Raw genomic sequence first — 27,425 nt, 5'->3', positions numbered from 1 at the left:
GGACAGGTCCTTCTGTGGAATTGTGGGTAAGTAGCTCCCGCAAGGCACAGACTGGCTAGAGACTGAAGAGGGGCGATGGGAAAGGAAGAACGGCGCTTGTGGAAGACCTTACCCTTTGACGTAAATATCACTTGACTTTTGACCCGTGAAGATATTCTCATCTTCTAAAATGACGTCTTCAGTATTCCAGATGGTCACCCTCAGCTCATATCTGGGGTGAAGGAACACAGTGTTAGGTAAAGGACCTTGAAAGGGGGCCAAAAAGCATTGCACTCCGTCTGTAAGCCTTGAGTCTGTCAAGGCCATTGGCATCAGCACTGGAAGTCGGTCTGTCGGAACCATGTAGCTCAACTGGAGATCTCAGATTCACTAGGCTATGGGTGGGGCAGAGTAGCTGCTTCTTCCATGGACCAGCTTGTCCAGATGAAGAGCTTGAAACCCAGAAGCCACTGCTTCAACCACCTCCATCACCACAACCCACGTACCACTGTCACCGGCCCGGTGGAAAGTGTGGGGTGAATGCTGACTAACCTGCCATCTCTCACCTCAAACCCTATAATCTTTTCTTCTAGGACCATGGTCTGCTCCCCGCTTAGGATGGGCAGACTTACCCTTTGGGTTTCCTTGGTGAAATGTCAACAGGAGGTCCAAGCTGAGGTGTATCTTTGGGGAACATGTCCACCCACATTTGTAGACGGCCCTTGTCAATAAAAGAAGATTTCCTTTAGCTTTGAGAAAGGGCAGGGCATGAAAATTGACTATTCATTGTGTTAAAACATCCCTTTAAAAGAAATGGATGTTAGATATGATTTGGTTTCTCTACATACATGTAGCCTATTTGTTAATGATGGTAGAGGGGTCTCCCTCTCTCTTCCTTCCTTCCTTCCTTCCTTCCTTCCTTCCTTCCTTCCTTCCTTCCTTCCTTTCTTTCTCTGTCTCTCTGTCTCTGTCTCTCTGTCTCTGTCTCTCTTCTTCCTTCCTCCCTTCCTTCTTTGAGTTAGACTCTCATGTAGCCTACGCTGGCTTTGAACACATCATGTACTTAAAGCTGGCCTTGAACACCTGATACAACTGCTTCTACCTCCCAAATTCTGGAATTACATGTACTACCATGCCAGGGATAACTTACATTGTTATTAAGAATTTGCTAAGGCATAAGTTAAGAGCTGAGGAAAGGCAAGAAAACCTTTATTGAGCCTCTACTAGGCAATGGACATGGCACTGTGCACTTGATGTATACTGTCTCTTGAATTCTGGAATATCAGTTAAGTTTCAAAGTTTCTCAAATGGTCAAGTTCTTCTAAAGGACTTTGATAATTCAAATCATAAAAATGAAAACAAAACAAAACAAAAACAGTACTGCCCAGTTAGGTATACAGACCTCTTGAAGTCTACTAAACCTAAATGTCATGCCAGGGTCCTTAAGATAGATTCGAGGGTTCAGTTGACCCCCTTTTATCATCTTCTCAATGTAGATACATTTAATAAATCTTTCTTTGCTTTTCACTGTGACTTTGAGCTGCCTGCTGAGGGTAAATGGAGATTTTGAGTTGCCCACTGAGGGTGAATGGAGACTTTGAGTTGCCTACTGAGGATGAATGGCCAACCCTAATTCCCTTACACTCTGGCCTTAATAAAGTTGGCAACACTACCTGCTCCATTCCTGGCTTATCCTTGTGGTACAATGGCCGAGTTTCTATGTGCTCTGGAACCAGCCTACACCCGACCTCAGGGATGTCCTCCCAAGAGTGTAACACCTTGAGGGCCAAGTGTTCGTAAGACTCCACCATCTCCTCTGCAGGGAAAGAGAAGGAAAGAGACTTGTTAGGTGCTGTTCCTCCAAAGAGTGAGTGCTGTAGATGCTTCTTAAATTCTTCCTGTAACGATCCATTCTAAAGACACTAGGGGCTAGGAGCAAAGGAAAATAGAAAACGGGAAGAGCTGGAGGTAGCATGGTATGAAAGAGAAAGAGACCAAATGCAAAGACAGAGACCTGAGATGAGTCAATTGATAAGAAGACAGAGACAGCAATCAAACCCTGGAGTGGGAATTACACACACACACACACACACACACACACACACACACACACACTCTCAACCAGATTCCTGTAGATCCCACAGATCGGAAAAGATGGATGCCAGACACTAAAAAGGATATGTTTGTTAACACCATGGTGTGAAGGCCTAGGAATCAGGGTGGCCTTAAATAAGGTGGTGGCCCAAGGTGTGTTTGTGGACATCTTTGCTTCCCCAGGGATCTCCCAACTATAAACACCTATACTTCATTCCACCAAAGGAGGTGATTCATGATTTAAAAGGTAAAAACAAAAACAATAATAAAAATACTGGTGAAAAGAATATCACAAAACAAGACGAAACTATTGAAAGAATAAAATATTTTTTGACAAAGTTTATAATGGTAAAAAATTGCTATGAGATAATCAAACCTGACTTTATAGAAAGGGACTACAGAAACAATGGCCTGTTGGCAATAATTACATTGGTAAGAGCTGATAGAGCTAGACAATCAATGAACAAAATCTTTGTCTTAGAGTTTAATCATTTGGGAACTGACCTTATGTACATAATTTCAGATTTTTTGTGGGCAAAATGGTAACTATTTAATCATTACTTAATCAAATGTAGAGTTTTGACCAAATAATTACATCATTCTAAGAGTATATAGTGAAGAAGAAATTTTTTCAACAGAAATATGCATCAACATGTCACCAATACACTGTTTAAACAGCAATAACTCGGCATGCAAGAACCTACAGTGTGCTCTTGGGTCCAAAATAATGAAGCAAAGAGTAATCAATGAAACTGGTGGAAGTCCATAGTGTGAAATGGTCTCTACCACCTTATTTTGACTCTGTAGCAAAAGTGTGGAAAATTTATACCAGAATTGTGCTGTGTCATTAAAAATGACTTTCATCCCTTTACCCCAAATTTATGGAAGCTTCTTCGGGATCTCCAAGGTGTGTCTCATGATACTCATGGGAAAATATCCATCTTTTGATGCTAAGATAAGATAGTTTGGCACAGCACTTGCGGGGCAGCGGGTTGGACCTAGTGTTTTGCACTGTGTGATGTTCACTTAAAGCTGTTTCTTGCTTTACACATTTACAAGTCCTTAACAGTTACCAAGCACACAAGGCACAGTTAGCAGAACTTGGTGATCGTGAGTCTTGTCATTAGCCTACTTGATTCTCTGTCTTTTCTTCTGGGAGCACGATTACTTTTGTAATCAGGTGACCCAATGTCCCCAAGCCTCAAACACCACTGGATATAGCCTTTTAAAAAAGAACAGTGCATCAGCAGAATGCTATGCTGGGGGTTACCAGAGTCTTCCTCGGCAAAGGCCGTTTTTCCAGAAAAGACCTTGTTTCCGATCTGTATCTTCCCGGGACGAAAGTGTGGCCCGTCGAGCTTGTTGTCTTTGCAGAGCTTGGTCAGGATTTCTGTGGGTTTGGACGTGTCCCTCCAGGCATTGTACCCTTCTCTGAGAAGTGGAGGAAGGACAGACAGATGAGGTGAGGCTGGCTGCCCTCTAGGGGAACACACTCTGAGATCCCCAGTAAAAGCTCAGCTTTCATTGTGCGGTTTCCCTCACACCCACTCACCTGTCTTTACACCTGGGCTACTGCTTTTGGCTTTGTTTCCTTTTCTCCTCTTTCTAGTCAACCAGTCAAGCCCCTTTGCCTATGTACAGCTTGCATGGAAGACAGGACTTCCAAGCAGCTTGACCTAAAGATGGTTTGCAGGAAATGTCGAGTTTTTTAGAAGTGATAATTCTTCTTAAAGAAACATTGAAGTGAAATTCATATAACAAAATTCATCATTTTGGAATTGACTTGTACAGTGATGTATATAGTCACAGTATCATGCAATCACTTCTTGCCATCACCCTGAGAGAAGATCCTGTATCCAAACTGCACGCACTCTCTATTCCCACTTCCCAGCTCCATTAGCTTGGGTCAGTCTGGTTTTCTGCTGCTCTGGGGTCCAGGCAAGTTTTGCCTGTGTTTGGTCATGTGTGTGCTACTTAAGAGGAAAGCCCAGCTTATGACCTCCCTGTCTCTCCTGCCTTCCTCTCCCTTCCCTCACACAACTCATCTCATAGACTCATGTCTCAGGCAGAAGGTTCTGACATGTTTTTCTAACCAGTGACTTTCCTGGTGGGCTCTTCTAGGTCTCCCCAACCCTTTCATCCTTTGAGGAACAGCTAACTTGGAGGAAGAGGATCACAGGATGGGGGGGGGGGGGGGGGACTATGGTTCCTCCTCATCCCCGGCATCCTGGCCCACCACAGTAGGAACTGCCACTATCAACTGTCCTACAGGTCAAAAGTCACTTGGCTATACCACTTTGCAATACGTTCATATGGTGGAATACTATACAGGCCCAGTAAAGCAAAGACTCGAGCAATATTAAATGGTAGTTATAAATCCATAAGCTTGCAACGTGAGGACAATAAACAAGTTACAAAGCGTGGAAAGTGTAATCCAAGTTCAGAAGCAAATAGTATAGAAAAATACTAAAAGGAAATAAGCAAAAACCTTTATATAAATACTTAATTTTTATTAATTATGCAAAATAGTAATTTATGCAATTTATTTATTTATATTGACAAACTATGTAAATTAGTTTCCATTTCCCATTTAGGAAAGTAGTTTTTTAATTACAGAATGGAACTACAATGAATGTCTATATTTTCCTAGCTGTAATTTGTAAGATTTTGTTAAAAAATATAATAAGATTCAACATACATTAAAAGAAAATCAAGCTGGTAGCCTACATTTAAAAATAAAATTGAATTGCAAATCTTTGTAAAGAATGTTGGATCCACTCTTATCGCACGTATAAAGTGGGGATAATAATACCCCAGCGAGTTCTGGGGGAGCTGATGAGTTATTCCATGCAAAGCTCTTCAAACAGCAGGCCCTAAGCACATGCAGCTGTTGTTTACAGAATGCCGAGACACTGACGCAAACCATTGTATTAACCATTCTTCCTCTAGCACCGTCCACCAGGGAATCCAGACCACCAGAAACAGGTGAACACACAAGCACACCACAGCCTGACTCTTTACTCTTGAAGAACCTGCCCTGGGTTTTAAACTAGAGGTGCTTCCCCAGGCCAATTGGCCCTCAAATGCCTTGATCAGTCTCCCCAATCCAGCTCTGCTGATAAGTTGGATAAGCGCATGCGCAGTCCAGATGCCCTTAAGACTGTGGCCCTGGGACACCAACAGGGAGGGGTTCCACAGGAGAACAACTTACATCTCGTATTGGCTCTGCAAACCGCAGATGGCTCTGTGTTTGCTGTAGAAACGATTCTCCAAGTCGATCTTGGTCTCCCCGATGAGGTCATCTGACCCAATCATGTCGTGGTCATAGATCAGGACAGAGAGCAGGGACTCCTTTGGGAAAGTGGCCTGAATCTCAAATGACCTGAGTGCAAGCAGAGGGCTGGGAGTGAGCAGTGTTTGGCAGTATGGTGCTTCACCAGCTTTCTTTCAGTTAGCTTCCTACCCGGGTGGAGGGACTGACCGGCTCAGCAATTCAGTCAGCACTGACAGGAATCTGTCTAGTACAACGGACTTCTGATTCCTTCGTCAAATTTCAATAGACAATGATCTGCCTTTTCACAGGCCATATCTCAGAGTTGCTTACTGGGGACTTTGGTCTGATTTTCAATCTGATTTTGGCCCTGGTTGTTAAACACTGGGGATGTGACTTAATCTCTTTCACCCTCCTTGTATGAAAATGAGAACAATCAGGACTTCTTTAAACATAGTGTGGCGGTTAGATGCAAGGTTGATCATATAAAACACACATTTCACTTCCAGCTTTTCAGCTCAGACCCGGTAAGAACATTATCATTCTTTTCGGTCACTGCTTTATCGAGGAACACCAGCTGGAGTTTTCAAAAAGAAAACCTTGCTGATGGAAACAAAGACTCGCAGGCTGTCTCCACAAGACGAAGGGCCCTGAGAACAGAATACCATTCTCAGATTTCCGCATCGTTGGAGCTTGCATTTGGCCTGCAGAGAATAGATATTTAATGGCTATTTCTTTGAGCTGCAAAGCATGTCAGAAATTTTTTTTTTATATCCAATACCTCTATTTTGTAGATAAGGAAGACAAACTCTGGGGAACCTAAGTGAAGAATCATAAATCCATCCTTCCTGAACTATGTGATGGGATCCTAAGTCTAGTGTAGCAGAGACAGCCACACATTCAGGAGATAATTACCACCTGCACCTGTACTCCAGTGAGAAAGACAGACAATTTACAGCACCAGGGATCATAACTGATGGGGTAGGCTCTGAACAGCCCAGATGGGGCTGCACAGGGATGAAATCCATGTGCTCTTCATCTGTTACGCATGGTAGTGCCTTCTTGACTTAAAATCCTGGCTTCTAGGTTGCAATGGCTATTCTGGAGGTTCATTAGAAGCAAGCACCCAACATCCATCACTGAGTTTTGCTATCACTATGGTAGCCATCAAGGAAGGGCTTAATAGGAAGGCTTCACTGACCCTGGTAACGATGACAGAGGATTTAATGGCTCTGGCGCGTCTCATCAAGCTGCACTCATAGTTTAACCTTGCCTGAATTTCCTGGAGCTGCCATCCAAAGAGTTTGCAAAACCACCATCCCAAGATTGGATTCCTGGTTCCCCCCGGGAACTCCTAAGCTTACATCGGGTCCTATGTCATTGATGATACCATTAGATGTCATTGCTTGAGCAAATGCCAAGACAGCATAAGTGTGCAGAGGTTCAGAGGCTCAAAGCAAAGATCCCCACAGTTCCTTTGTTCATTCATTCATTGCCTAACTTATTCTTCTGGTGTTTATCACACCACCACTATGTGACAGGTCCTGAGAGTAGAATAATTTCTAATAAGTGAGGGGTATACAAGAGTGACAGGAGATGGCAGGAGCTGAGACAGAGTCATAGGCAAAAGAGAAGTCCCTTCACCTGGACCTAGACAGCAGGGAGTTCTCTGAGCTCTAGACCTGGAACTCAGACCTGCCTGTCCCCTGTTTCTACGGGACTTGCCACAGTGTCTTAATCCCCCATTCATTTTTCTCTCAGTAGTCACAGGAGCCCTGAAAAGCACAGACTGCAGAGAACCTGGTACAAGATGGATTTCCAATAACTGTGAGTGGTGTGTGTGTGTGTGTGTGTGTGTGTGTGTGTGTGTGTGTGTGTGTAGGGAACCAAGGAAAGTGGGCAGATGAGGGCCCGGCTGGGAACAAGGCCTTCAGAGGTGAGTGAACCATCAGAGTCAGTGAGCTATTTAAATCACCCAAGTTCAGTAATTTGGGATCCCATTGTTTTCAAGGCGATAAAGACTATGGGACACTTTGAGAGCTGTGAAAAGAGCTGCCAAAGACTATGGTCATACTCAACTTCAGAACGATGCGGAGTAGCAGAGTCCCAGCAGATGTCACCACCACATGAAGGAAGTTTGGTCTGTATACCTATTCTTTCACTCACTCATTCATTCCTTCACAATAAGACATTTAGTCAGTACTCAGTGTGTGCCGGGCGCTGTCTGCAGGGCTAGGGAAGTGGTGCCGGCCTACATGAGTTCATGCACCAACAGATCTGATCTTCCAGTAGAGAGAAGAAGATGGCGAATGAAAACACAGACGAGTAAACCTGTGCCAGAAGCTGTGAAGGAGAAAGGGAGGCAGCTCAAGGAGCCAGGGTGTTAGTGGAAGGGGCTGTGACAGCCTCACATGAACACCCTAGTAGGTGTTCCCCTCAGGAGGTGGGTCCCTAAGTCACAGGTTAGGCACACATCCTTCTGGAACACAGTAGGACTGAGCCAGGAATGTGTGTTCTGGAGTAACAATGAAAGATGTGTCCCACCAACCATCTGCCCCTGGAGAGGCTATGAAAGAAGCCCTGGGAGGCTGTGTGTGTATGTGTGTGTGTGTGTGTGTGTGTGTGTGTGTGTGTGTGTGTGTGTGTGTGTATGGTATATCCATCACGCTGGCCTCCTATATTCCAGAGCCCTTAAATAAGGCCGATAAACCAAGTCTAACTCATGTCCGGGGAACTGTAATGGCAAAACGTAGCAGTGGTTACATAAGTGGCAGATCACAGTAAAGGTCATCTCTGGATCAGAGAAACAAGGATAAGCTTCCCTGGTATGTCATTTTAATCGTTCCCATTAATCCAGACAGGCCAGGTCGTTTATTGCCTCATTTCCTTGGCAGCAATAAAATCTGAGAAGCTGATTCTGGTCAAATGCCATGGGGTCCGAAGCCAATACAGATGGATCTATAAATGTGTATGAGTCTGGTGGAGATTTCATCCTGTGCCCTTAGTTCCTCAAGAGAAACAAATTAAACATACTTCAGATATTGCTGAAGTCACCAAGGAGGAGGGAAAGGTGGCAGATGCAAATTGAACACTGATAGTGCTATAGATGTCTCGCATGTTCTTCCAAAGGAGTCTAGCTAGGGTTGGGTGTCAAAGGAGTCTAGCTAGGGTCAGGTGTCACGACTGCTTTATAGATGAGGAAAGCACCAAAACAGGTGGAGTTAGCTTCATGAGGTTGCAGAGTGCACATGACAGTGAAACCCTGGCTCCAATTCCAAGGGCAGTGGTAGTCAGAGCACAAACTCAAGCAGGAAACATGTATGATATGCCATTATAAGGTCAATGGCGTGTGGCTGGAGTGATGGCTCGGTGGTTAAGAGCACTTGTTGCTCTTGCAGAGGACCTGGGTTTGGTTCCTAGCATCTACATGGTAGCTCACAACCATCCGTAAGTCTGATTCTAGGGTATCTGATGCCATGGGCACTGTACACACGTAGTGCACATACATACATGCAAGCAAAACATATACACACATGAGTAAAATAAATAAATCTTTTTAAAACTTGTTGCCATGTAGCAGAAAATTCCTGTGTCTAGTTCTACTGCACACCCATGCATACAGTGTATTTTAACAACTTGCAGGAAAATAAAACACAACTATGGGATGTCACTTCAACTTTTGGACCTCAGGAGTCACGGCAAGTGGTTGGCAAAATGATATGGTGGAAAAACTCTCTCTAATAGGAGACCAAAAACTCAACCATCTGGCTTAGTCCTCTCTAATTCTGAGTTGAATGAATTTGCATGTGAATTTTCTTAACCTCTTTGGATCTCAGATGTCTTGATTGTAAGAAGAAAACTCTCTCTACAGAACCAGGAGGTGGTATCCATGACCCTTCCAGGTACTTTTAAGGTCTAGGAAATAGCTATTTCAAAACTATGTGTCTGAAGATCACTACATGCCAAATCCCAAACAGGAAAACTTTCCACATTTCATGGACATTTAGTTGGTGTTATCAAGAACACAAGTCAATATTTAATCCTCAGCTACTATTTTACTTAAGACACACATCCACATACCATTTCTACTATCCCTCCAGGAAGACAGAGGCAGCCAATGCAGGAAAGATGATATAACCAAATTGGGATGGCCACTGACCTTCCAAATACTGGATTCAGTTGTTTGGGGATGTATTTGTCCCGGTCTTTGATTTCTGTTTTGCCAAGTCTGAGGACAATGTAGGGGTCTGATTTGCCATCTGGATCAGCTGGGCTAAGATTAAATGCCTGGAGAGGAAAAAGGAAATGACTCTGACTGTTGTGGAATTATTAGTTGAAGATGTGTTACATTTGTTGATGCTGCGGAACATTTGTTTAATGATGCAAAGATGTGTTGCATTCTTTTATGTTGCATTTGTTCAACTCTGTGAAGCTGTGTTACTGTGCATGTCTAAAACACCTGATTGTTCTAATCAAGAGCTGAACGGTCAATAGCAAGGCAGGAGGAAGGCTAGGCGGGGCTGGCGGGCAGAGAGAATAAATAGGAGGAGAAATCTGGGAAGAAGATGGAGGAGTGAGAAAAGGAGGAGAGGAGGACATTAAGGGTCAGCCACCCAGCTACACAGCCAGCCACGGAGTAAGAAGTAAAGAAAGGTATACAGAAATAGAGAAAGGTAAAAGCCCAGAGGCTAAAGATAGATGGAATAATTTAAGTTAAGAAAATCTGGCTAGAAACAAGCCAAGCTAAGGAACAGCTTTCATAAGTAAAAATAAGTCTCGGTGTGTGTACTTATATGGGAGCTGGGTGGAGGGCCTCCAAAGAGCAAAGAGTAAAAAACAACTCCATTTGACCCAGTGGCCTCAACCCTGGCTTCACATGGGGACACTTGGTGTCCAGGTTCTATCTTGAGATGTTCAGGTTTTCTGGATCCTGAGCTTTGGTACTTTGAAAAGCGTCTTAGAGTTTTAGAGTGCAGCTAAAGTGAAGAACCACTGCTTTCACATCCTAGTCTTGGTGTTAAAAAGAACCATATTGGCCTCATCTTTCTCTGCTATCACCCACCCAGAGGAAACCAGTCCTTAGCACACGGCAGTGAGGAACACACCAGAAAAGGATGCAGAAGACATGAGCCCATGCTCTAGTCCTAAGTAATTGTGTCATTGTGGACAAGTCACGTTGTTTCTGGATCTATCTGTAAAACCATGGGGGTGGCCCTAAAGACCCTGACCAGCACCAGTGGTGCCCACGGGCATTACCCCATGAGTCTTGCCTTTAGCCATGGCTCCCTGAATGGTGATGTTTCAGATCATGAAGCCTGATTCCAGACTGGCTGGACCTCAGGCTGTCAAAAGTGAACACGGTGAAAGGAAAGACCGTGGTAGAAGGCCAGTAAGACATGACATCAAAATTGAGAAACTCAGTTGTGAAGAAAGCTGAGAAACATATTTAAGACTGTCTCCTGCGGACAGAACAGGGTACGCAGATGAAGCTACATATTCAAAAATGTTCTCTAGAGATTGCTTAATAGTCAAAATTTGTAAACAGATCACATAACAAAGCGCAATCCAAATCAGCCACTCCCCTGTTTCTCCTTGTCGAATCACTGGTATTTAATTCTCTATACAGCAGTGAACTCTAATGCAACCAGTGCACATGGCTGTTCCTTCGTTTATTTTTATATTTCCTAGTTCTTATGCCACTCAGAACCAGCATGTGATCTCCACGAGAGTACTGTCCTGTTCATTACTTTATCTCAATGACATGGAGCAGGGTCTTCTTAATATTTGTTGTATGAACAAGTGATATTATATCCACTCAAGAAAATACCACATGGCTGCTAAAAGGAATGAAATCATATACTGATTTGGAAAAATATCTGTGCTAACTTCTGAAGTGAGAGTAACATAGTGAAGAACTTTGATTTCTTTCTGTTTGCATTTTTTAGTTACTTTTAAAACAACTTTTTAGTATCTCTTAAGTTATTTTAAAATCAGTGTATTACATAACCAGCTAATTGTATATTAGTAAGTAATAGAGCCGGGCAGTGGTGGCGCATGCCTTTAATCCCAGCACTCCGGAGGCAGAGGCAGATGGATCTCTGTGAGCTCAAGGCCAGCCTGGTCTACAGGGCAAGGTCCAGGACAGGCTCCAAAGCTACACAGAGAAACCCTGTCTCAAAAAAATAATAATAATAAAATAAAATAGAAAAAAAAGTAATAGGAAAACACACACAATCACCACTGCTAACAAGGTCCATGCCGAACATTGGCTCTCCATCTTGCAGTGACTTGGTTGCTAATGAAATATGGCACAGTCATTTTTCATTCAAGTCCTTCCTGTCCTCAACTGCAGCCCCAGCCAGACTTCCTTCATGCTGCCCACCCCCGCTCCAGGCAGGAACCTGGTCCACAGCAGCCCTGACCTCCGTATAGAGAGTCCTAACCAAGAGAAGTGCGGTAGGTGTTGTGTCCCGTAGTACTGTGATTCAGTGAGAGAAAAAGGTGGGGGCCGGAAGTGCAGACAGCGCAAATGACAGTTCAATAGATCTGTTTGTTTCCTGAATTCTCTGGGCCTTTAGTACTCATATGAACTTCGAGAGCCTCCCGAGTTGGAGAAGAAAAATCAGCTATTGAACACAATATTTGTCAAATTTACTTGAACACACACTCTATCTCTTGAGGAATGTATATTAATTCTCTCCCAGGATGCCAGGAGCATCCTGAATACCATTTTGAAAAGGCCATTGTAGAGCACCCTGTAGGCAGGTGTTTATGATAGGCTACCCAGCAAGGTCTGAGGTTTATCAGAAGCACTGCCACCCTTCCCAGCTAGCCTGCTTTTTTGAGGACAAAGACTCCACCACAACCTGCGCCCTGCCCCCCAGCTGTCTGATGGTATGGAGGAGAGAAGGACACCCAAGAAGCACGATGCAAGGACAGTTCATTTTCCCCTCTCATTAATTTTTTTTCTTGAGACAGGGTCTCACTGTGTGCTTGGCTAGCCTGGAACTCTCTACATAGGCCAGGTTGGCCTGGGACTCTCCCTCCTGAGGGCTGGTACTTACTAAAGGCTTGTGCCACCACATCCGGCAATTTGCTTTTCTTTTGTGCTTTGTTAATGCTCCTCATAAGTTATATAAGGAACATGAGGAGAGGGAGCACTGAATAAGAATACTGCAATCAAAGAAAATCACAGAAATGAAACCCGAGCAACGAGCTAAAGACAAATCCGTGACCCATAAGGATGTGTACAACTGAACGTCATGCTTGGTTGTCCACTTTCCCTATAAGTTAAAAAGTTTCACAATTAAAGTTTGTGACCCATTATCAAACCAAAGGGAAGCCTAGAGAATGTAATGTTTGGAGGGTTTTTTTTTTCTTTTAATGCATTCGAAATGAAACTTCTGACTGCAGCAGTGCACCAGCAAAGCCATTGGGGGAGTTTCATTGCCCTGTTGGGTCCTGGGTGCCTTTCCTGAGCTCTTCCTCCACTGTCTTCTCTCTGAGTGTTCTACTTCTGATTTGGTTTCCTTTCCTGCAGGTAGGTAACCTAACAGAGCTGATAAAGCTGCTCAGAGAGGTCCTGTATGCCAGGAAGTGAAAAGCCAGGAGATGTCTGTGTTCCTGAACGACCTTCACGCCCTATAATCTGGGTGATCCTAACGGCATATGTTGAAGCCTAACTGTATTGGAGCTATGGCTGGCTATAGGCAGGTGACTGAAATAAATGTCACAGGAGTGGAGCTGTAGATTTCAGACGTTGCTCTTTTGCTCTCCACATTCACATCCCCAGAGGAATGGCCACGTGAAGACACAGTAGCAAGGCAGATACCTACAGGCCAGCAGGAGAGGTTCCACCAGATGCCGACACCACCAGGTAATCATGGACTAAGTCTCCAGAACTGTGAGATATACATTTCCATGGTTTAAGCCCACTTGTGGTGTGGGAGGCAAGGTGGGAGATCGGCTCCCACATTTTACCCCAGGGTACTCTTGAGGAGTGAGGGATAAGAGATTTAAATAGAAGGATAGAGGGGAGAGAAACAGAAACACTAGATAACCTCATGTAGATGTAACCAACTGTCTTTTAAAATAAGAAACACAGAACCAATGCAAAGAAGAAAGCCAAGAGGTCAGAGCTAAGAGCTAAAACTTTACCCTTCCTCCTGCGGTGGTCCTACCTCTCCGAACCAGAGCTACCCTTGTGTTAAAGTCTTTATATAGACTTTCTGTTCTGCCTTCTCATTGGTTGTAAACCCAACCACATGACCGCCTCGTCACGGCCTGTCTGTATAGACCTCCAGGTTTTCCATGATTGGTACTGAGATTAAAGGCATGTGTATCCAATACTGGTTGTATCTCTGAACACACAGAGACTTACCTAGCTCTGCCTACCAAGTGCTGGGATTACAAGCGTACGACACCACTGCCCTGCTTTTCTATGGCTTGCTTTAGCTCTGACCCCTGGGAAACTTTATTTATAAACATACAAATAACATTTTAATACAAATAAAATATCACCATAACCTCAGGAGGGCCTGGATCCCTATTCACTAGTCCCCCCTCGTTTCTTCTAAAGGGTATTTATAGGAATGCCAAAAGGTGGAGCAAAATACCTCCCCCTAGCTCAGCCAAATGTACACTCTTCCAATCACCTAGAAACCATGCACATGGTCAAGCAATCCTCTAATGCAGCCCTGCTGGATAAAGCAAGCTCAATCTTATTAGGAAACCTTTGTGGGCCTCTACATTGTGGTATTTTGTTTCAGCAGCGTGGGTAAGCTAACCCACCCACTTAGATCAAAGGAGGATGGCTTACCGCGACAATGTACACCCTGATCAGTACTTGAATGGGATGATTGGGTGGAATTCCTTGCTGGATTCTCAGCTGCCCACTGTCCTCTGAGGTAGAATCCTCTGGGCTTTTGTAGATGCAGAAGGAGCCCTGGAACCACAGAACATAAGCCAGAAAGCAGAATGGTCATGTGACCCACGAGAACCCACAGTGAGCCCAGTGGTGGGAAAATGAACATAGCCCAAGTGTCTAAAGGACATGGGCTAGTGCCGCCCTTTGTCACAAGGGAGGGGGGATGTCCTTGGGCAATTTATACAAGCTGCTTACCTCAGCACTTATTTGTGGTACACTAGTGCCTGGGGTCAGTATGTTAATGCTCTCATCACAGGGCCATTGCATGAGGAGTGTGACAGAGGAGATCTGAGTGCTCTTTATGTGTGGAATGCTGTGCCCAGGTTTCCCTACTGGCTCCTCCTGTCCTGAGTACAGTATTCCTCTTTCCAGACACAGCCACTGAAGCTTAGGGAGGTGAAGTATATTGTTCAAGCTACTAGCTACTGTAACAAACAGGATTTAAATCCAGGTTGGCAAACTGAGTCACTCAGGTTATTTCAGTATGCCATGCAGCATATTAAAGGCCCAGCATGCAGTAATGAACTACAGATACTAGCAACTGCTTTGTGATACTGAAAACCTGTCTGTCCCCAAAAAGTGTTTGTACTGTTTATCTTGCTTTTTCAATTGGTAAGTCTGCATAGATCGAGTATTTAATGTGTTATGGATGGGACAGCAAAGGACAGTGGTCCTTATGGGTAGTGACTATGTCTTCTTATATTATACACAGTAAGTCTAACCCACTGGCCGTAGATCAAAAATATCTCCCAAGACTGTGGCTGGGCCTTGTGTGGTTCAGAGAAGGTACTGGGTGGGCACTGAGGAGCCTTTACCCCCATGTCCCTTATCACAACCCCATTGTTAGAAGTGAGTTAAGGCTGGCATTTACAGACAGAGACAAAGAATGAGATCCGCATGGGAACCTGCCTTGAACTTTCCTATGACTCGGTCTCCATCTAGACCATGATCATCTTCTGTAGATTTGCCTCTGAAGAGTTCGAAGGTCTTCACCCAGTCTTCAAAGTTGTTAAATTCACTCTCAAGCTCACCATCATATATCTTTAGAGAGAAGGAAGATTATATTAAGAGGACAGAAGGTTAATTACTCTATCACCTTTAAATTCATTCTCATTCAGAGTTTGAAAACAGACAAATCCTTCACCAGAATATAACAGAAGTGGCCTGTGGCTCAGTGCCCAGTAGAGTCCTTGTTCCCATCTGAAACCTTATGAGGACAGCCTTTAGTGACTCCATTTCAGCATTCTGGTCTTCTGAGCTTCACCAGAACCATCCATTTCTGTTTCCTGTTAGCCATGAAGGGAATAGCTCTCCTCTACCACATGCTCTGGACACCATGATGACCTGTTCAAGCACACGGGCTGGGCACGCATGGCCTGATCCCTCTGAAGCCATGAGCCTTACAAGCCCCTCCCCCCAGTTGTTCCCTCCGGTATTCAGATCAGAGTGATGCAAAAAGGTCTAATAGAAAAGGGTCAGCATTTGTTTAATGAGGAAGATCAGAATTCTCAAAAATTGGCCTTGAAATATGCCCCAGGGAAAAGGTAAGCGACTGCTTGTTGATTTATCCTCAACAAGATAAGGAAAACATTTGGCTAAATACTCCTAAAGCTAACTATTATGAATTTTATGAAGCCCTTTGCATAAAAATTTGAGTTCCAAGAAGTATAGCCAACTGAAAACATTTCAAAGAGTTATTTATTTTTATGTGTGTGAATGTTTTACCATCATATATGTGTGCTACGTGTATACCTAGTGCCTGTGGAGGCCAGAAGAGGGCATCAGAACCCCTAGACTGGTGGTTGTGAGCTCCCAAGTAGGTTTTGGGAACCAAGTCTAGATCCTCTGCAAAAGCAGCAAGTGCTCTGAACCACAGAACTGTCTTCTCAGCCCATAAAACATTTTTAAATATACAGGCATAAACACAACAACCCTTTTTATGTTTAATTGATGTTATTGGCCATTAAATATAGACTGTAGTACTTTTAGGAAGTTGAAATCATTAATATTTATTAATTCTTAACACATTTAAAATGGCAGAATGTTTATTTTTGTTATAATGTATGCAGATATGAATTTTCCAAGTGGGAAATAATATATAGACTTTAGAAATGCAAGGTAGAATTCAATTTGAGGTTTAGAAATATAATTAAAATACTTATTCAACTTTCCTCTCAAAATTACTCAACTTGATCATCTACATAAGTAATTGTTGGACTTCAAATTTTCATATCCATCCATACATCTCTAGCTAAAGCCCTCTCACTAATAGGGAAATTGGTCTGATGGAGCTGATTTTAGTTAAAACTCCTGCTATTTTGAGCGTGCACATAAAATAGTGCTCCAAGAAGGATTGAAGGGAACTTTTACACTGTAAATTATCTCCCAGGTTGAAGCTAAACAATGTACATTATACCCTTTCTGAATACAGGGCTGTGGAGAAAGAAAACAGACAAGCTTTCTTGTCTTGGCTTACCTGCATGTTAGACTTTATTTCCTCACATCAGTGACTATAATGAAGACGGTGTGAGTCAGTTCAAAGAAAGGAATCACTACAGTTGACCGAATCACCAAGAGAAGCCTGGTTCTGAGCTCTGCACCCCACCCACGGAGGCCCTTGGGCCCACAGACCTTTAAGACAGCCAAGTTCGGGATCCCATCTTTCCCATCATCTTTCAGTTTCTTCTTGAGCATTTTGTCTTTCTTCTTTTTGGGGCCATCCTCTATATCCAACACCACCTCGTCTGGCTTTGCGTCTGTGGATATTCGGCAGAAATAGTTATCGAATTCTTGACTACAGGGTGACTACATCAGCCCTGGAGTCTGTAGCATATGTAAACACAGTGTTTGTGGCTGCCCTAGGGCCAGGCAAAGTGTTAAGTGGGTCAGGTCTGTGCATAGATGCATTAAGCCAGGCCCAGAGAAGTTACATTATTTGTTCTTTCCCCCAACTAGCAGAGAAAAGACCCTGATTTTGGATAATTCTAAAGCTTTTTGTTACCTTCCTTCTCAAATGTCCTCAGGGTCTCAAGAGTCATCTAGTTCAACATAAGGTTCAAATATGTTAAGAGTCTTATCCAAGGTCATGCTAAAAACATTTTTTAGTATATTTTTAGCAGCATCATGTGAAGAAAAAATGACTAGAGATGGATGTTGAGCTCTGCTATTTCTAGCTGTGTGACCTTGGATGAGTAACTTGACCTCTTTGTATCTCTGTCCCATCGTGTGTATGATGAAAATGCTGTTGGAGATGGTTGGACATAGGAAGAATGTGAAATGGAACACATTAGTTAGGAGCCAGGCTCTCGGGGATGTGCGTGCGTGTGTGCGTGCGTGTGTGCACATGCGTGTGTGCACGTGCATATGTGTGTGTGCATGAATGTCCATGCCGTCTGAACCGTTCTTGTCTGCTTGCTGTTACTGCTGTAGGTAGGCTACGACTGGAATTGAGCTCTTGGTCATTCCCCAAGCTTCTTTTGTTGGACCTCTGCCATATCAGATCTAACCAATCCTCGCAAAGTGAATTTTAGATCCCGAATCCAGATCTTTCCACTCAGCCCTATTCATATTTATCTTGTTGGTTTGGGCCTGTGCTTCCAGCTTGATCCTATTTTTATCCTGCTGCTTCTAAGTGAAAGCTCTGCACGGGGCACGAGCCGGTCAATTCCGGTAATTAATTTGAATTACAGACCAGTTCAGCTCCAACACCTATAAGCCTTTCTTTTCTGGTACTGTGGGACTGACCCAAAGCATGCCAGGCGGGTTCTATTCTCCAGCCCTCTGGAGACCTGTGACGTGTGTTGCCATTTTCTTTATGTGGACAAGGGAGCTGAGCTGTAACACATCTGTCATGACTTCCACTCGTAATTCTTACTCGAATGGCCCTGTTCTGCATCCAAGAAGCCCCCAAATAGCCACTCACCTGTGGCCCTTTTCTCCTTCGAGTAGTTCTCCTTTTCCTCAAAAAGACAAAAGAGGAAATAAGATTATCGATACTGCTATATTTAATTTACTAAGCCCAAGTGCTACCAGCTTTAATTTGATTATCCCAACTCTCTGCATCCCCAGGAATGCCATTTTAAGAATATTAAAATAGTCCCCAAGAAGTCTCCAGAATGAAGCCTCACTGTGAAGACATGACTCCTAGCTGCAGTGGGCATGTCCTAACCCTAGAAAACAGGTTTCTGCACACCCAGCAATGTGTCACCAAGGGGAAGACTACTGTTCTCTGTGACAGGCTTTTCTAAGCGATGGAGAGGACAGATCGATTTTACACTTCCCTGGACCAACCCACAGCCTGCCCTATGAATTTTTCCTGCTGGCACATTGGGCCCTTGGGTGGGTACCAGGGCTTGAGGAGGGTAGTAGAGAAACAGCGAAGAGTTAACTATTCATAGGAAGTAGAAGCATCCACCCAGCAAAAGGAAGGAGGTGGAGGCAGGGGCTAGTGTTTGATTTGTTAATTCACTGTACACTAGTGTTTTTGAGTAGTTCTGGATGAAAATGTAGTCTCTCTAAACTAGAGTCCGAACAAGCTCAACTGTGGTAGCATGTGACCAGTTCTTACTTTCTTTTTAACTTGGTGTTGATAAATGTGAATAAAATTGGTCCGAGCTTTAACCTGAATTTCCAGGGCCCTGGCTCTCCGGTGTTGGGACTTGATGCTTGTCTTAGTCCATGTACATGGGGCTTTGTGGTTCCTCTGGCAACCTACCCATTATTGCTATTTGCTGTGCCAAGATCATCCTTTGCTTGGATCATTTCCCCTACAAATGTAGAATCCTACTGAAGCCCTGGTGCTCTGTGGCCCGGGGATCCCCTGCCACTGCTGCTCACTGTTGAGACCCCTCTTCTCCTTGCTGAGCTCCCTAAGTCTCCCAAGGTCAGAGCCTGTGTATACTGACTATACTGAATATCCTTCGAGGGTCTCCAACAGAGCTTACATACTACACCAGTTCCAGCCAGAGGGTGGGGATCTCGTAATCAGGAGCCCCAGTCTTCTAGGATTTTCCCTAATGCGTTTAACATAGTTTTTAAAGTTAATCTTTTTTAAACTTAGTTATTTGATAATTCATACAATGAGTTTTGATTCACCCCCTCAGGCAACTCTGTCCAAATCTACCCCTCCCCTTCCCTTCCCACCCATCACTGTGTCTTTTTCCCATCAAGGTCAATGTGTGATGCCTAAACATTCTTGGATGCTCAGCTCTCCAGGGACCATTTACACTGCACCCATCCTTTCAAGGGATCATTGTGGAAGAGAGAGCCAAGAGAGTGTAACAGCCAGATGTTGGTAGATGACTACCACAAGAGAAGTACATCTTCTGGACACAACAGCGGCACATATGGACTCCCATCAGCTGTGATAGCATCCACAAGACCCGTGCAAGCCTGAATCAGACCAATTCCAGCGTGGAGAGAGGATTTGGGTCTGAAGTTCTGCCCCTAACTGAAGAGCAATTGTTAGTGGTTGGGAGAGGAAGAATCTGTTTTCTCTAAGAGTTTAGACCCTGATAAGTTGGCCAGACCACAGTGGAATGCCAGCCAGGGTTATGTTTAAGCCCTGAGGCTCTTTATACTGAAATTTAAAGGGAGATGTATGGCCTTGAGGGAGGAAGGAGAAGATGCCATGTTCTCCCTGGCCCCTCGACAGTCACAGGCAGGAATCTCTACCTTCTGTGCTTTCTTTAGGGAGGCGTCGTACTTAGACCACCAATCAATGACATTCTCAGCGGATTCATCTGCTATGGTCCTCTTCCTCCTTTTGGTGGATCTCCTAGAAGGCTTCCTGGGATCTGGCTAAGGGACGAGAGGTAGGTTACTAAACTTGTCACGTGTAGAAGCCAACTGGTTAGTTGAGAAAGAGTGTGTGTAGATGCCCAGTAAGAGGTGGGCAGAGGTATCTGATGGTTTTGTGGTAGCAGTTTTCCATGCTGCTTCAATAAATGAACATTTAATCATATTTCCAACCATCCTTTAATTAATTCAGCCAACGGTTACAACTGTGTCCGACTTTGGAGATGCAGTGGAGCTTCCACACAAGCCCAGAGAGCTCCAAGTGCAGCGGAGGAGATAGTGTCCCAGGCCATGTGGCACAATGTCATGGGACAGAACGGGGGTTGGCTGCAGACAGACTTGGGTCAACAATCTCTAAGCAAATCATACGAAATGTGTGACTCTCGGTTTTCTCAACTAAAGATGATGACACCAGCCTCCCTCACTGTGGGAAAGTTCTAGTGACGGGAAGTAGGAACTCCACAGTTAGCGTCATTTCTCATTTAAGAAGTGCAAGTAAGTGCCATCTAAAACATAAGCGGTGGGTGGTAGAAGAGATTTAGTTACATGTAATAACTATCAATGCATAGCTCAGAAAGGAGGTATTTGAGGAAGACAGCTGTCTCCAGAAGACTCATCACGCACCCACCATCCTTTCTCTCCCCAACATCTCTAGTGGACCTACTGTGTGCCAAGTACTCTATCAAGGACAGGAAACACAAAGACACGATGTTAACAAATCAAATCCAACCTGGGCTAACGGGTTTATGATATTAACAAACTCCAAGACTGAGGATGTATTTAAGTGTCTGGTTCAAAGCTGGGACAACAGAGAGAACCTGGTGAGAGGACACTGAGGAAGGATGTGATTGGTACAGCCTGATAAACATCCCCATCATCAAGTCATACTTGCTTTTGCATTCCAGTTTTTACTGTTTACCGGGCAAGAAACTCCTTAGGATTTTTTTTCTTAATTTTGAGACAGGATCTCACTACGTAGCCCAGGATGGCTTTGAGTTTGTGATCCCCTTGCCTCAGCCTTCTGAGTGCTGGGATCACAAATGTGTACCATTATAGCTGGCAAGGAAAAGTTAAAAATGATCTTGGGATTTGAAGTTAAATCTGTGACCGCAGAAGACCGACAGCATCTTTGTCCTGTGGCCTTTGGTCCTCTCCACCCTCAGAAACTCACACTCACATTCCAACCCTGCTCAGTTCTGAGCTCAGCGACTGGGTGTGTTCCGGCTGCTCTGGCAGTAGACACCTTCCCGAAGTACACTTAACTGAGGGTGAAAAGTCTTCCTCCTCTTTAGAATTCAAAGGACACGTCTTGGTCATGTCTGACCTTGAACAAAGGAGGTTCCAAATGTCTGTGCAGTAGTCCTGGGTGAAGGAAGCCTTGCCTTTCCAAGCTAATGAATTTCGAAGAGTTTCTGTCCTGTTAAATATTACTGTCACATCTGACTAACTCTTTAATTTCATACACAGTGACCTTCCAACCCTCCAACAGTACTTTGAGGCAGACAGCAGTATCTTCATTGTGAATGAGGAAACTGATACCCAGAAATGTGAAGTTGCTGGCTTGCAGGGTCGCATAGCTAATGGCTGGCTGGATTCTCCTGTGCAGATTCCACTGAGCCTGGCAAATAGGAAGCAGATTACACTGACTGACCTTGACTTTCCCATCTTTTGGTGGTTCCTGGGATACAGGTTTGTGCTCGGGCTCCAGCATCGGAGAGGAGTCAGGGATATCGACCAGAGTGGCTGTCTGGGCCTGGGCAGAGTCAGGTACCACTGTGGGAGGTGGCTCAACATCCACATAGACGTGATCTGTTGGGGGATCCTGGGAGGAGCTGAGTTCGGAAGACTCGATTGCTGCTAGTGAATCTGAAACGACTGAATGAAAGCTCATTCAGTTAGTCAGGAAACACAGCGGTTATAACTAGCTTCCCCAAGTGACAAATTCTTGACATTTCTGAACCCCGTTTTCCTTATTTCTAGGAATATAGTAACTATTTTCCTGGGGGTTAAAATGAGACCATCATGTATGACATCTTTTGTACAATAGGCAATCCATAAATGGCACTATTAATTATATTATCTCTTAGAGAAACTGTGGACACTAGGATCATGAAAGCCAAGGTTTAGGGCACAGGTCCTCTGCATTGATGGTCTCTCCCAGTGTGTAAATCTGCAGAGATTTTGAGGTTTCAGAAGCCATCAAGCCCCCAAGTGAGGGCAGTACACGGGGCACATGATCACATGCGCTTAACAGAAAGCCGAGTTACAGCCTTGGAATCTATGACATTCTAGCTGGGCCGCTGATGTCATTAAGGGTAACACTTGTCCAGAGTTACCAAATGCCCTCTGCATCTCATGTGGTACAGCTCAGCACTGGTGGGTGTGTTTCAGCCTGGAGTTTCCACAGTTGTTGAGGCCTTCAGAGGCTATCATTCCTCTGCTTGCAGCAGCAAAGTTCATCCAACACACTCCCATAAGTATCTACTCTGTGCTAGACACAGATGCCCAAGCTGAAGTAGACACCCACCGAATAGCAAACCCCCGATAACCAAACAAAGCAAAACCTAACCTTCCAAAATTGGATAGTAGGAGGTGGAGAGGAAGAGGCTAGAGAGCGGGGTGCAAGAAGAGGCAGAGGGGGCTCCAATGCAGAAATGGGAGAGATGTAGAGTGGTGTAAAGCAGCACAGTGCTCCAGAGCGCCCTCTGTCTGGATTCCATACAATTTCATGTGCACATTCCCTGAAACCAGTAGTCTTACTCCTGGATAAGTAGGCTGGAGAAATCCCCACACAGCATCTTCCTGTGGGAAACATGCACAGGCACCTTCATCACAGGATGGTTGGTGAAAGCAGAGAGTTGTGAACAACTTAAGAGTCCAGTCCAGTTCAAAAGGAAAGGAAAAGGGAAATACAGTGGAAGCAGTGGGTAGTCATAAGCTAATGAGCACATGACAGTGTGGATGGATATTAGAATGTAGCATTGAGTGAAAGGAACCAAAAAATGTTATAACACCCTATCATGTATGTAGATCAAATGTGCTTAAATTTACAAGAGGAGCCAGAAAAAATGGCTCAGTAGCTCAGAGTGCATACTGTGTTTGCAGAGGACCTGAGTTAGGTTCCTAGCACCCATGTCAAGTGGCTCACAGTCACCTGTAACTCCAGCTCCAGGGCATCTGATGTCTTTTTCTGACCTCCATGGGTGTTATACTTGAATGTGTCTGTCTTCACACCACACACACACACACACACACACACACACTCATTAAATCTTTAATTTTAGAGCAGTGTTGATGAGAAGTCTACACGGGGGAGGGGTCTGACAGACAGGCATAGGAGGAGAGTGGTTCTGACAGAGAAGACTTGAACAGCTCAATGATGCTGCTGTAGCAGGGAGCTGAGTGGTGTCATTAACTCTGAAACCTGAGAACCAAAAGTGGAAAAAATTAAAATAACACCAAGCATAAAGCCAAGGAAAATGGCAGAGAATGGGGGCTGGGGAGAGGAGTTTAAGGAATACTCAAAGATGCCTCAATAGAGGGTTGGATTCTGACATGAGAGAATAAAAGCATAGATTCATTAGAAAGACCCAGCCAGCCACGTGAGCATTCTTTGAGGCAGAGAGGCCCGGACATACCCACAGCCACCCTGACTCTACAGTCCTTTTCAGTCTAGAACACGGGATGCTCTTCCTACCTCCATCCGTCTGTGAAGTCAGGGCAAGGGGCTCTCTGGATTTACACAGAAACTGTTTCAAGCAGTTGACGGTGTAGGTGCCCACGAGGGTGCTTCTCCCGAAAGCTCTCCAGTCGACCACACAGATGCTGAGTGGTGGGTGCAGGAGCTCATTCTCAGGCAGCTCCTGCAGAAGAGGTGGGGGGAAAATGCCACTACCTGGGTGGCTTTGTCTGCTCTGGCCCTGTGGACTCATCTATAGGCTGGTCTGACCGGATGTCTGCCTCTCTTCTCCTTGCCTTGACATTCTAGTCCTCAGACCAGCTCGGCAGCTTGCCCAAACTCTGCGGGACTGTCTTCCCAAGTCCAGAAATAAGCACTAAAACTTTGATGGATATGTTCTAATAACAAGTCATCCCAGGTACAAATCCTTGAAAGATTTCAGTTGCAAAATATCTGCTACTCCTGTATTTCCATGGCAATGTTTTCAGTCCTCCTATTTGCTATTATTGACCACAAGAACCCTCATGTCAAAAGACAGTTTGGCCAGTCCCCATACGTGAAACAGATGGAGAGCAAGCCACGAGACACAGAACTAAGGGGACAATGCTCTACACACTTGTCTCCTCTAGTGCCCAAGAGGATCCATGACATCCACCGTGAAGAGCTGCACACACTTTAGTGGCCCCTTTGAGCATTTAGAACACGTATCTGGGGAACTATGTGGGTTGGACAAAGAAAACTTTTCCTAGTTCCAAACCAGAGCAAAAAAAACATGCATGCTGACATATTGAAATAAATAAAAGTGCAGGTGTAAAGACCTAACTATACACACAACAAACACTGACATTCTCAACACAAGGGACATTATTTAACTGTGACCATCAAAGTAAGTTTCTATAGAGCATCTTGTTCTCAGAAGCAACTGGAGAGCTTGCCAAACCAAGGAGGTCTGTGGCTCACTCTAAACACTTCTTTATTTGGTAGACTGGGCTAGACCTGATGTTATGTATTTCTTTCTCCTTTGGTGTGTGTGGGGGTGGGTACGGGGTATTGAACATGCTAGGCAAGCATCCTACCGATAAATGACATATCCAGCCCTCTCTTTACTTTTCATTTTTAAGACAAGGCCTCACTAAATTGCCCAGGCTAGACTGGAACTCTCTTTGCAGCTTGGCCAGGCCTTGAGCTTGTGTCCCTCCTGCCTCAGTTTCCTGAGTAGCTAGGATGATAGGCCTACGTCATGATGCCTAGCTGAGAATGTGCAACAGGTGAAGCTGGTAGGGATGAGTTGGGGGCTGTGCTTCAAAGAAGCCTGTCTAGGCAAAAGTTTTCTAGTTTTCTTTTATTTACTGTAGGATCTAGACCTGAACATTTGAACAACGGGTATCTACTTTTTCTCATTCTGAAAGCCTGGCTTTCCATAATTAGGCTGCTCATGCAGATGGTATACACCTGGAATCCTGAAGCATCTCCCCAGGCCACATGGGTGAAGGTGAGGAGCCCAGCTCTGGAAAGGGGGATGAGTAGATGAAGGAGGAGAAGCCCATACCACTTCAAAGGCTTCTGCCTGTATGCTGAAGTTGGGGTTGTTCTTATAACTCTGGATCACGCAAGACTTCACGCCTCGTCCCCCACATTCAATGAGAACCTGTGGCCGGTCCACAGAGAGGAGCTGTACCTTCTTCATTTCTCGGACACCCCAGAAGAGGACCTGAGGAGAGGGTGGGCAGAGCCAGAGGGAAGCCTGGTACATGACCAATGGAAAAGCCACACGTGACTCCTGGGAGTGACAATGTGGTCTTCCAACTGCAAACTATACAGCTAGTGGTAGACCCTGTCTTGTTCAGTTCAGCTAGTGGGGTCTTCCGTGGCTCACCTGCCCATCCTGCCACACCTCTCCAACTATGCAGGTGGGACCTCCCCACCTCCCCGCCCCCCACCATGAGTCCTATGGGGCAAGCCTCTCCACTTCCTGAGACATACCTCGACCCGGTATTTACTCAGCACTGGCCGGATGTTGGAGGGAACAGGATAGATCTGTGTGATGTCTGGTGGGTCAATGGGAGGGAGGCCCTGTAGTCCAGAAGAAGGAACCTGCCGTACAAAACAGTCATTAGTGAGAGGCTAGGGAGAAATGGGGATGCGTAACCAAGCTATGCAGCACCTTCTCAGCAAGACATCTTTATTTCTTCAGACCTTGCCGCATACCACCTTCAACAAATCATTAATGATAAGAACATTGATTGGCAAGCATTTAGTGAGCACTCAGGGTATGCCATGATGTTGGTAAGACATAGCTTTCAGTAAACTCACAGTAGATAATAGAGAGGGGAAACCCCCTTAAGTGTATAGATGTTCACAGCTTGATAAAATAACACACAGAATTGCAGCGATGGATGGAAAGGGGACCGTGCTCACACCCTGAGCTTCTGATACTTAAGGATCCACTGGCTCCAGAGAGTCAAGAGCTCTAGGCAGCCCATAGTGCACAGCTACGGAATGAGATCATATTTAACGGAATAGAGACTTACTGCTAATCACTGAAGCAGAAAGTAAAATCTTGTGAGTGTGGAACTCGGGAGAAAATGGGTCACTTTTGTGCACAGTGAAACTACAGGACAACCAGCAAGCTTTGCAGAAATATCCCGCAAAGAACCTAGAGAATTTCACTAAAGAACGGGAATTTCCCACATGTAGGCCATGCTGCCATCTCTTCGAGACCTAATCTCACTGTCCACATCTGTCAAGGAGCCTTTCCAGACTGGGTCCCAGTTATTGTGGCCATTTTCCTGCCCTATGCCCATTGACTGCCCCGCATCTTCTGTATAGGCACAGTAAGCATGGGAATCTGGTGACCAAGAGCAGGAACCAGGCTTTTGTGAGTGACCCTGTACAAGTCACTTCCTTTCTCTGAGCCTCAGATACCGAGCTGGCCAACACTTCAGTCCTCCAGGATCACATGCTCTGTTAAATACCGCGTTGGAGTCTGTGATTCACCTCTGTAGGGTTTTCGTCTGCCTGCAAAATCTACCGAGCTGGGCCAAGAGGAAGTCTTTCCTTACTTCATCTCCTCCAAACCCTCAAGCAGTACTGCACACACAGTGGCTTCTTGACAAATGTTTACTAGCTGTCACATTAGCCCCATATGCTAGAAAGTGCCTGATTGCTCATCGAAACCGGCAAAGCGCAGACATCCCCCATTTCATCGTTACAGACATAGATGATACAGTCGGCCACGGCAGATGTGGTTAAGCTAATTACGTGAAAGCCCAGAAGAAAGACAAGCAGACGCTACAAATACCAAATAGGCCGGAGATCACGAAGCTGCAGAATGAGCCAGAGAAAGAAGCTGGTACCAGGAGGACAAGTGCCCAGCTGCCTGGTGGGCCAAGGTGAGTGGTGCTCTCTGCCAACATCGCCTCACCTGGGAGGCTAACCGCTCCTCTGACTTCAGTCACAGAACCAAGACTAAGAGGCACAAAGACGGATACTGTGTGCTTTCTCACACTTGTATTTCTTAGAGCTTATATAGTTATGGGAAGTCTTGTGTGTACATGAGACTTGAAAGTAGAAGTGAGAACTGTCTAGGTGAACAAAGGGGACTAACAGGAAGGGGAGCAGGGAGAAAGGGAGGGCACATGGTCTACTGGTATAAAAGCATCCTTATGTAACCCAGTACC

At 44.8% G+C, this 27,425-nt stretch overlaps 1 protein-coding gene across 1 annotated transcript in view; it reads right to left on the bottom strand.

The window, feature by feature from the left end:
- Nucleotides 1-27,425, bottom strand: part of Fer1l6 (fer-1 like family member 6) — a 125,935-nt gene that overhangs the window by 20,192 nt on the left and 78,318 nt on the right. The window contains exons 22-36 of the mRNA XM_052747861.1: nucleotides 25,729-25,839; nucleotides 25,295-25,456; nucleotides 23,746-23,929; nucleotides 21,718-21,941; nucleotides 19,944-20,069; nucleotides 18,193-18,229; nucleotides 16,902-17,026; nucleotides 15,180-15,311; nucleotides 14,163-14,288; nucleotides 9,504-9,631; nucleotides 5,285-5,455; nucleotides 3,344-3,504; nucleotides 1,653-1,795; nucleotides 612-700; nucleotides 113-211 (exon numbers count right to left, since the gene is read on the bottom strand). Of these exons, the coding sequence (XP_052603821.1) occupies nucleotides 113-211; nucleotides 612-700; nucleotides 1,653-1,795; nucleotides 3,344-3,504; nucleotides 5,285-5,455; nucleotides 9,504-9,631; nucleotides 14,163-14,288; nucleotides 15,180-15,311; nucleotides 16,902-17,026; nucleotides 18,193-18,229; nucleotides 19,944-20,069; nucleotides 21,718-21,941; nucleotides 23,746-23,929; nucleotides 25,295-25,456; nucleotides 25,729-25,839 (2,018 nt within the window). The remainder of the gene's footprint in view (nucleotides 1-112; nucleotides 212-611; nucleotides 701-1,652; nucleotides 1,796-3,343; nucleotides 3,505-5,284; nucleotides 5,456-9,503; nucleotides 9,632-14,162; nucleotides 14,289-15,179; nucleotides 15,312-16,901; nucleotides 17,027-18,192; nucleotides 18,230-19,943; nucleotides 20,070-21,717; nucleotides 21,942-23,745; nucleotides 23,930-25,294; nucleotides 25,457-25,728; nucleotides 25,840-27,425) is intronic.

This window comes from Peromyscus californicus, unplaced genomic scaffold, assembly GCF_007827085.1.
Source record: "Peromyscus californicus insignis strain IS unplaced genomic scaffold, ASM782708v3 Scaffold_20__1_contigs__length_68692818, whole genome shotgun sequence".
NCBI classification, from domain to species: domain Eukaryota; kingdom Metazoa; phylum Chordata; class Mammalia; order Rodentia; family Cricetidae; genus Peromyscus; species Peromyscus californicus.
This window is presented reverse-complemented; position numbering and strand designations above follow the sequence as displayed.